At 45.3% G+C, this 10,949-nt stretch overlaps 1 protein-coding gene across 2 annotated transcripts; it reads left to right on the forward strand.

Moving 5' to 3' along the window:
• Positions 1–775: 775 nt before the first annotated feature.
• Positions 776–5,785, forward strand: PRR15 (proline rich 15). Of its 2 annotated transcripts, none has more exons than XM_066991862.1 (2): positions 776–1,363; positions 1,519–5,785. In XM_066991862.1, the coding sequence occupies exon 2, from the start codon at positions 1,535–1,537 to the stop codon at positions 1,886–1,888; it is 354 nt and encodes a 117-aa protein (XP_066847963.1). In that variant the 5' UTR covers positions 776–1,363; positions 1,519–1,534; the 3' UTR covers positions 1,889–5,785. The 2 variants fall into 2 exon arrangements, with proteins under 2 accessions (XP_066847963.1, XP_066847964.1); XM_066991863.1 differs by having other exon boundaries at positions 1,273–1,363; positions 1,522–5,785.
• The last annotated feature ends 5,164 nt before the right edge of the window (positions 5,786–10,949 follow it).

Raw genomic sequence — 10,949 nt, forward strand, 5'->3', positions numbered from 1 at the left:
TATCAATTCTGTAAATATGTGCACACTGAAGGAACACAACGACTGCTTACTGTTGCAATAAGAAAGGGGCAGAACATACATTTTTCACTGCCAGAGCTGTTTTTATATAAACATTAACCTCAGTGACAATCTTGTGTAACTGTGTTGTGAGTGATTCATAGCAGTGACTTTCAGATGCAGAGCAGGTTTTGCTGTTCTCCTGTGCAGCCGCATACACTCTCCCACTCACACCGCCTCTTACAAAATTTTCCAAACTGCCTGTCTCCTTTCAGGACACCCTATTTTCAATAAAGTGCCAAAAGGGACAAATCTCTTTCATTGCAAGATTCTTAGACTGAACTGAGAAATGCACCGATTTGATGAAAGTTTGGTGTTATATCAGCTAAGAGGTCAGGTCTATGGTTATCAAATTAAAATAAACAAGTAATACACTGGCAAATGTTTTGTATAAGCCTGTAAGAAGAGTGGAAGCTATAAATGTTAACCAATAATGTTGAAATGTTAAAAATTGTGCTTATTTCTCCACAAACTCCCAGGCACTTTCGGGGTACACAAGATGAGGAGAAACGCTGGCGTTCCCTTTCTCCATAGATACAAACGTGTAGCACAGTGGCAAGTTATGCTCACTGGGGAAAACGGCCCCATGGTCTCAGAGCCCAATGGCTTGATGCTATGAATCTTGGAAAATGTTAGTCACTTGCTTGTTTGGAGGCGATGCAAAAGCCCTCTTTTCTTGCTAGAAATTACTGGTTTATTCCAGAGTGGAGACCTTTTTGCTGTTGAAATCAGTGAGCAGGACAGTTTAGAGTGCTTTCAAGTGTGTGTGCGTGTGCATGCTCCCCTACCCAGGGCTTACCTTTATGGGCTATTCAGGGAAGCAAGAAGCAGCAGTTGAACTGCAAAGACGACGAGGCCAAAATACCACCGCTCCCACCAACTCCTCCACAAGCTCACCGACAGCCTCGAATAACGGAGCGCGTAGCTGGTGGGTGACAGGAATCGCATGAATTTTACGTGTCGTGTTTCTCCAAAGAAATCGCCACTTTCAGGTCGGTCCAAGCCCACCTCACTCCTTCTTTGCGGCTGAACGGGAACACAAAAAGACGTGTTGTTTTCCTAAAAACCCGAGGGCTGCCTCCCGCCCGCGGGCTGGGCCGCGGGAGGCGTCCAGGTGAGCGCGGCCGCCGGCGCCGCCGCTCCTCCCACACCTGCCCGCCCGCCCACCGGGGCCAGCCCCGGGCCGCCCGCCGCCTGTCGCCGCCTGTCGCCGCCTGTCGCCACGCCGCAGAGCCATGGAGCCCTAGGAGCGTGCGGCGGGAGGGGCGGCCGCGCTTCCCCGGGGACGAGCACAGCGCTCCCGCAGGTCAGTGTCACCGCCCTCACTCGTCCCCCGGGACCCCTGCGAGGGCGAGGGGGCGGCAGGGAGAGCCCCCCCCCGCGGGCCGGGGGTAGGGGAAAGGCAAAACTTGGGCATCTCCCCCAGCGCCCTGACGCTTGCCCCTCTTCGCCCTCCCTCAGCAGAGGCAGCGCCGAGATGGCGGACAGCGCCGCGGCCACCGCCGCCGCCCCCGCCGCTAAGGGCGGCAGCTCGGCGGGGCACTGGTGGAAGTCGCTGACCGGCGGCAAGAAGAAGCACAAGGAAGCGGCGGCCGCCCCCTCCCCGCCGCCTCCCCCCGCCGCCCCCGGCCCTCGGGAGGGAGCGACGCCCCCCTTCGGCAGCGGGGAGCCCCCGGGGGCTGGGGCTGGCGGCGGAGCCCGGCGGAGCCTCCGCGTGTCGCACTCGGGCCGCTTCAAGGAGACGCGCAAGGCGCGCGCCCCGCTGCTGGCCGACAGCCCCCAGGTCTTCAACGGCGGCGACCCCGGCCGCGCCGCCCCGGGGGGCCAGTAGCCACGGCGGGGGGCTCGCCCCGCCGCTTCGCCCCGCTCCTCGCCCCCCTCGGGGGTTGAGACGCGGCCCCGCGGGGGCTCCTCGGCACCCAGCGGAGGCTGCGGGGGGGCCCCCGGACAGCGAGAGGCGCCGCACGACCGAGGCGAGGAGCAAGCCTTCGAATCAAGGGACGATGTGATTGACTTAATGGTGATAACGATGAACACCCCGCTCCGTGTACTGTGGTGGACAGGCTCAAAAGGTGCTATCCTGGGGTCTCTGTGCCTTCCCCGGCCCTCTCCGTGAGCCAGCGCTTCCCTGCTCACGCCTGCAGCCCAGCTTCTCCCCAGTCTCCGTCCAAGAGACGCTCACACGCTGCCTTTCGAAGGAAGGACTTCATTTCGGGGCCGAGAACCTTACAGCGGTGCCACAGCTCTGTAGCAGTCGTGCTTCTGTCCTGCTGGAAGCGGGCACGCCGGCAAAGGAGCCCTTCTTGTGCTGTGGGAGTCATGGGAGAGGCGCTGGGAGCCACAGGTGCTTGGATTCTCCCATGCCACACGTCGCATTTAAATATGCAAAAGGCAGGATTCTGCTGTTTTTGCCTCACTTAATGATAAGCAGGTGTTTCAGAGGTTGATCTCCCGTAGTTCTGTTACAGAGGGAGGCTGGTTATTGTCTTAACAATTCCTGTTGTGTACCCAGGGAATGCATGATTTTTGTATAATTGGTGATAACTGGCATAGTGAAACAACGATGAAGAAAACAGGTGATAAGATGCAAATACTCTCCTGGGAGACAAGACTAGCCCTGGAGAGCATGGGCAGGGTTGTGCTCCAAACGTGGAAACAGGCTGTGGCACCACTGGAAGTGTTCTTTAACGTTTACTGTGATCAAGGCTCCTGAAGCAAGGTTAAAGATTCCCAAGATTTCTTTTGATAGCAAGATCACACGTTTTAACTTGGGCAGCTAGCTGCCCCTTCCAGCATCTCCTGGGGTTTTGGACACAGTAAACTATCAGCCAGATTTGCACTGGTGTTGTGCCTTACAGAGCAAACTCAGCTAAAAATACTGAGCAATTACACATTTCTTGACAGTAGACGATGTAGCTACAACTGCCTTATTTATTTTTAAATGAATTTGCAATATACTTAATATTGTTGAAATGGTTTTAGCCTTTTTTGAATGTGATACAAGATACTACATAATGGCAGGGACTGAAAATCATTTCCTAGCTATCAAGTATGATGTGGTTATGATTTTGTTCGGTTGTAATTATTTAAGGTCAGTTCATAATAAAAAGTAACCCAAAAGGAAAAAAATAGATGAATTCTGATTGAAAATATGGATTAAACTAGTCACTGACAGTCAATGAGATGATGTAGCAAACAGAGGGCGAGTGTCCTGTGGTTCACAGTGTATAATAGTATATAATGAAAGCTCCTGTGCAATAAACTGAGATAACCTAGCTGCCTTAGTTAACAATCCTTCACTCAGCTACTTCTTCAGACACCTAAATCCAAGGGCAAAGGGACCGAATCATCATAAATCTAGTTCCATACAAGCTTCTTTGTTTCCACCCAATGTGCAGACTTGCACTTTTTCCTTTCATTTAGTAAAGCTACAAAGCACTGATTGGTTTTGGACTGTCTTTTGTGTTCGTGATATTTGCTGACAAAGCAGAAAGCAATGAGTGGGGGAGCTCTTGAAGACCACTGCTGTTTCTCCTCAGAGATGCTTTTCTTACCTGGAACCTCTTAAGTAAGGGGGCACCTGAAACCCTTCTGTGAAGAAGAAGCAAGTGGAACACGACTCATTGCCTATGAAGGGATGTGAGAGAGATGAAGGAAAGTTTAAAAGCTGGGAAGTGAGAGACTGACAACAAAAAAACTTACTTCAGCAACAGTTAGCCCAGGGGGGCTAACAGATCGGTGTTTTGTAAAATTCATGCAGATGTTTTTCTGAGTTTTTAATCCCTACACTGCTGTGAAAATATAGTGTATCCATTCCTCTGTAACTCTAAGCTACCTGTTTCTACAGTGAACTCTGTTTGACTCTTGGAAAAAGGTTCCCAGGTTCACTGGTTGAAAGTCTTTATCTAGGCACAAGATATCTACAAATTATTGTATTATTTGAGAAGAACTATGGTATGATGTTCAATGGTTGCTGTTAAGATTCTATATCAATGCAGGTTAATATGTGACTAAATATTAGTCATATCTTAAATCCTGATGATTGGTACTTAAAGCTTGGAAATTTGGTCCGAATATGAAGTCAATAAATACAGATAAAATGATTTGGTAGCAGGCATCCTCCATCTTTATCATGACCTTGAGCTGTGGGAAGGAGAAGTAACTCTATCTTCCTGCTCAGTCAAATCCTTGCTTCAACGAATTTGATAGCAGCTGCTGAAAACCTAGATCCATGAGAAAACTGGCTGACTGCCTTGTCTCACTTTCCACGCCCTCTGTGCAATGGCCATGCAGCAATATCTTTGGGTCAGTGCTGACCCGTGTTCGACAGCTAGGCGTGAGAAGCCCCGTTGGCCACGACCAACTTATTTGGCAGAAATAGCCCTTTTGTTTCTCAGCCTGAGCCTCAGGTGAAACTTTAAGCAATGTGTGCACATGTAAATGAATTAAGCTGGTGCAGAAAAATAGTACATTTTGTGGAGCATCTGAATTATTTTTTTAATCCTTGAAGTAAAGAAAGGTCGAGCTTTCTTTTTTGTTGGAGAATACTTGTTCAGTTATAACAATAGTGCAGTTCTATGCACTGAATTATTAAAAGGCTGTTGGCATTCTTCATACAGTTATTGTCTTCATCTGGCATTCTTAATATAGCTATTTTCTCATCTTTATAGAGATAATGCATCAGAAAATAGGTTTAGGAAATGGGGCAACTGAGAAAGTAGTTTCTGTTTATTTTTAAAACCAAAGAGTAGCATATTTACAAAATAAAGAGAAATAACCAGATGAGGTGCAACCTCAGCTACGCCAGTTGTAGTGCAATTTTCTTAATATTATTCCAAATATTGCTAAGGGTTGCAGTTTTGGGGTAAAACGAAATATTTCGTAAAGAGAGTGAACTTTTCAAATAAACTTGCAAAGTATATACCTGCTTATTCTTGCTCTTGCCAAAACTAAAAATAAAGCTTTGAGTAGCTGTCTGGTGAATCATTCCTTGCTATTGTAGGCTGGTCAGTCTGGTACTCCACGAAGATTATAGGGAGCAGGAAGCCTGCTGCAGCACCTGCAGAAAATGATCCTAAATTGGAAACGCTGGATTAAATGCTGGAATAAATGCTTGGAAAGCCTCAAGAGTTTCAACCTCAGATGTTAGGTCAGGCTGGGACTTAAACTGAACTGAAAGAATGGAGATGTCTATGTGAGGTCTTTACTGATTTATTTATAAAAGTTTTGTCTTTACTGCAGTGCAAACCATGATTAATTTTATATTTGAGATGTAAAACCTCTTGTCTGTTAACAAAATAACCCCACATGAGGGCTAAGATCTGAAGGACAGAACTCACAGCCTTGGCCTGGACAGTACATCTGGATGTTTCACTTTAAAGCCCGTGTTTAAATTTGCTCAAACGTCTGATATCTCACTGGGAGAAAAGCTGTTTCAAGTCCGGGTACAAACTGAAAGCTCATTTTGTAGCCTTTTGGGATCATACTTGGTAGGGCTAAACAAAGAAACCCAAGCATGGTATTTTCTAAGGTGTCTTTTTAAAACTGGGGTGGGAGGGAGTCAATTATAGAATGATATTTGAGACCATATAATTACACCATTTTGAAAAACAAATGTTTCCCCTTCATGGCTAATTTATTGTAAATAAGATGGAAGACCTGCTGGTTTTGATTTTTCATTTCAGAATAAAACAGAAGGAATAAACTTGCTGTTTCATACACACCAGAAGTAGTGAAGTAGTTTATCTATTTTAGCCTTAAAGATGTCTGAATTTTACAAATAGCTCCAAGAAACAATATTTGGATGTAGTCTTCACCTAAAGCATATTGATTAGCAGCTGCAGCTTAAGAATTTGATTTAATGCTCATTTGATCTAGATAAAGCAATATAACATCAGATAACATGTGTTTGGGGGATAGCAAACCACTTTCCATAATAGCTGCGAGGCCTGATTTTAAATGAAAAATTTACTCCGGTGAGTAATCTTCGTCAGAGCTAAATGTCATGTTTCATATGAGTAAATGAATTAGAATGTTTTTCAGGGTATTAGTTACCAGACTATCGTATGTTTTGGAAGGCGTGGAGTCACACTGATTCTCAGGTGCAAGCCTCTGTGCCGGGAACCTTCTGCTGCCTCTTTGCAATGCCTCAGGCCATTCCCCTTGTGCAAAATTGCTGTTTATTGTGGTTATTGATGCTATTATCCTTCTACACTAAGGAGGTTAAATGCATAATCTTCTGTGTTACTGAGAATGAGAACCACGCCTATGTTTGTCTGTTGAAATGAAAAATTAGAGGTACTGTGCACCCTTGTACTTCAGTGGCTCACATTTTTCTTTTGCCCTGCTGACTTCAGTGCATTTTACTTTCCAGGTCTTTGTTTTGTCCTCAGCCTGTAACTTGTAAAACAGATAAACACCACTGAGCTCACAAGTGCTGCTCGGTGACGGAAGAGTGGGCAGCAGTTCAGTGGCCAAGGGAAAAAGAACATATATAGTAGGACCATTTCTGCATGTGCTTCTGGGCACCATCCCACTCAGCTTTATGAGCAGGAGCAGAACTGAGCCTTGGTATTGATTCTGGAAACACAGCTACCTGAGAAACACAGTCTGCACATCCTTGGTTGAGCTTATCTCTGCGTGCACATCTGCAGCGATAGAAGTTTCCAAAAATCAGTCTTGGCTTACCTGTCCTGTTTAGCATCCTTAGGTTCAGGAGTAGCACCATGGCATAAACTTAGAAGGAGAATCCTTCCAACACTGCTTCCTCAAAATGCTATAGCTCAGACCTCTGCAAGGAGGAGGTGGAGAAAAACCTACAGGAGCTGTATTTTCTGGTTCCTCTTTTTTGGGGATTCTTTTGTTGGCATACAAACACTATAGCAATGTCCTTGCTTGCTCCTAAAGCAGCTAGAGAAGTAGAATTTACAAAATCAGCACAAGTACAGAATACACTAGGACAGCATTTTGCACTGGTACTCTTTTAGGAAGAGGCAAACCAACACCTAGACATTACACTGAGCTTTTAAAGATAGTTTAATTCTTCCTGCAAGGCCAGAAAGCTATGGTTTGTTCCTGGCTCAGTTCTCAACTGGCTAGTGATATATGAAAATGTCTCCAGGCAATACATTAGCCATCGCAGGTGTTAATTAGCATCTGCTGAATTGCATCTGAAATGGAAAACAGTGAGAAAGTGAGGAATCGCATTAGAATAACAGACATTGACCATGATTGAGATCGCATAAGCTCTGAAAAGCTGAGGTCAGATTTTAAATGACCAGTTGCAGCATTTAAGTACAATATTTTATTCTTATGGACAGTTATTCTTCCTTAGTTCATGTTTTTATTTTCCTGCTATAATAATTTACCATACAGTTATCTGTTTAATGACTTATTTACTATGTATTACCTCTCTAGTTGTTTTTATTTTTTATGTTTTTTATTCTTATTATTCTGAAACAGAAATGTGTCTATGTTTGTCCCCTGCAAAACATTCCCACAAAGTCTGAAGATATTCCTGTGACCCTTCTCTGCCTAAACCTAACCTCAAGTTAGTAACAATACTTTGCAGTTGAGGTGCATTCTGGAGATGTGAGCTCAATGCTGAAGACTGGTCCTTTCACGTTCCTGAAAATAAGCATGCATCATTCCTTCTTTAAGGGTAGGAAATTCAGGATATAGGGCTGAAGTAAAGCTTGTGACTAAACATGTGAACTGAATGAAGAATCTGCTCTGAGACCAGAAATTAGGCCTTGTGAAGACTGCCTAAGAGAACCAAGCTGTGTTAAGTGGTGGCAAGAGGTTCAAATGGGCTAAAGATTTGCATCCCTCAGAGGAACCTCCAGACACGTGGGAGTTTAAATAAACACTTAAATAAACTTACATGTCATTACACAGCTACCTTGAGGACAGTTGCTGAAGTTGTGCATTGTAAACCGTGCCTGGGACGTTAAACAGAACTGAAGAGACAGGCAGAAGTTTCAAAGAATTGAAGTTGTATTTGTGGCATTGGCTGTGTATTTAAACCAGTGTGGTTGTGTTAGGGTGTATCTCCCTTCACCTAGCTGCAGATTTGCAACATGGCCAAAGGGTCATATTGACAAAAGCATTGAGGTGTCCAATTCCACCTGCTTCAATGGTGTCTCAATACCTCTGTGGATCTACACTTCTGGGAAACCTCTTAAAGAAAGGACCGTAGTTACACAAAACTATCAAAAATGTACAAAGATAAGAATTTTAAAAGGTAAATTTCTGCTTTATTTACATGGGCAAACAGAGTTAACAGTACAAAAGGGCTGTGTAATAACAAAAGCACTTTTTACTTGTATTTTCAGCAGTTTGTGCTGAAGCAGTATGGCTCCTTTCTCTCCTCCTCCCCAGTATATTCGTGCTTTCCAGCCGCTATTTGATCTTTTCCAGTCTTGACTCAAAATTATTCCTTACAGAATCTCTCAGTGAAATGGCTCCAGTTCAGAACAGTATAACATTTCGGCATGGCCATTGTTCTTTTGTTCTTATCCTCTAGATCAGCTTTTACTTCTAAACAGCTTCTTTATAAACCCCTTTGAAATCTCCCTTCTCACTTTTTGTGTGTGCTGAGGACAAGACCAAAGGTTGAGGACAGTTTTAAGTCCTGAGGTGTGCAGAGCCCCTGCTCCCTCCCCGTGTTTCGGTGTTGGTTACTGCTTTGGCCTTTCCCTGTTCAGCTTTGCCAGCCAGGATGGGGCACACCCTCACCTAGCACAATACAAACCCATTTAATTAAGAGCTATTCAAGTTCTTTAAAAAAAAAAAAAGAAAGAAAGAAAGAAAGAAAGAAAGAAAGTTTGCTTCAACAAATGACCATGTCAAGCAGCAGTCATACAACACCTTTCCAAAGCTGCCCATCCAGAGCAGAAAAGAGCAAAACAATTTTAACTCGCTTGTAGGTCTGAACTGTCACCACAAATATCCACAGCTTGCTCCCAGGGCTGGGGAAAAGGTCGCTTGCCTTGGCTTTGCTGGTGTTTTCTGACATTTACATGCTCCATAACAATTTCTAGAAGCGCTATCAGGAAGTGTCAGCTGTTTGGGGGGAATTAAAATTGGCACTACAAATTGAACTTCTCGAGACTGGGCACTTTTGCACAATGAATGCCCAGTGTGCACTAGCAAACATGGTGTTTTCAGAAAGTGTTTGGCACCCCTACGTGCCTTTGGTATCAGCGTGTAAGATGTTACCTACAGGCATGAGCGAAAGATTTGCATTTAGGCGTGGACTTGTGCAAATCAACATGCACTGTTACATGCAGGAAGCGTTTTGAAAATGTTGCTCTTCCCATCTTGCTTGGGGGTTGTAGCATTGGCTGGAGAGCCTCTGTACAGGTCGTGTGGCCTTGAACATGAGAAGACCAATTCAATGACACCTCCCTTACAGCACCTTAGTAGCCCTCAAGAAGAAACAGGGCTTGCTCAATCGGCACAATGGAAAGAAAAGCTACTACCAGAGGAGTTAATGTCACAGGGGTGCTGGAGGAGCACATCTTCACGAATCTGCTTTGCCAAATCAAAGCTACATGAGCTTTGGCTTGTGGGAGCAGCATCGCTGCTGCCTGTTGCTGTGACAGCTCCCCAACCTGCTTTCATCTGCCTTCAAGCAGCACAGTAATGTTATCATCTGGATAGGTTTGACAGATGTGAGAAGGGGTGTGGTTCACTGAAGGCTGGACTCAGGTAAGAACTTGAAGGAGAGCTATTTTAATGTCATAAAATAAAGCTTCTATATTACCTAGTTAAATTTATGGAGAGGGATCATAAAATCATAGAACCATAGAATGGCTTGGGTTGGAAGGGACCTTAAAGACCATCTGACTCCAACCCCCTGCCATGGGCAGGGACACCACCCACTAGATCAGGTAGCCCAAAGCCCCATCCAACCTGGCCTTGAACACCTCCAGGGATGGGGCATCCACAGCTTCTCTGGGCAACCTGTTCCATTGCCTCACCACGTAATCTTTGCTGTGTCTCTGTCCAGAGGCTATTAAAAATATGCCTGAGGACGAAGATGCTTTGCTTTATCAGGTAGTTAGAGAAACCTGCCCACCTAACAGACAGGGAAGATTTGCACCCTCAGGTAACTCCCCAGAAGGTGAGCCTGCTCAGGCATGAGGGAAACTGGATTGAGGTAGCCACCTTCCTTGGTAAGTGCTTTACATCTCAGGCTAGGTATCTCAGTGCTGATGAAGGGCCTCAAAAACAATTAGGCAAATTGCAGTGAGAAAAGTCCATCAAGAGCTATTAACACAAAGATATAACCCCCCAGATGGGAATTTCTCATCCAGAAAGCTTTGACCTCTTGTCAGAGGAGCATAGCAGAGGAAATGTCCCGTGTCTGTCCTGTTCAGAAGAGTAAAGGGAACATTTGCTATCAGTTACTGACGGGGATACAGGACTAGATGAACATTTGGTGTGACCCTGTAAAAAGCAGGACTTCTACCAGAGCTCAGGAGCTGAGCTTTGAGGAGTCCACAGCCTGGAACGGAGTCCAAACACCAAAGGTCTTTAGTGAATCTGGGCTTTGCGAGCAGGCCAAAAGTCATGCATTTCATCCACACCAGAGCGAGGAGCCTTTACACAAAAGCACAATGTCACCCATTTGTCTGTGTTTGTCAGTGCTGATTTCTCTGTGGTTCAGACCCAGGAGGCACCTTTTGCAATTGCTGCAATGAGCTGTCTTTTTGCTATCTTTTATCTAACTGTGGCTGTACGTTTCACGTCATGTTCTCATTTCTACACAGAAAATATTCACCAAATGCTTTGGAATTCCTCTGCAAGGGAGCTGCAGGAGCAGAAGGGATGGCTTTCTGTTCCTAGGGGTGAACAAGTACTTGGCAGGAGCTCCTGTGCCTGCAGCA

The sequence above is a fragment of the Anser cygnoides genome, chromosome 2, assembly GCF_040182565.1.
Source record: "Anser cygnoides isolate HZ-2024a breed goose chromosome 2, Taihu_goose_T2T_genome, whole genome shotgun sequence".
Classification (NCBI taxonomy): Eukaryota; Metazoa; Chordata; class Aves; order Anseriformes; family Anatidae; genus Anser; species Anser cygnoides.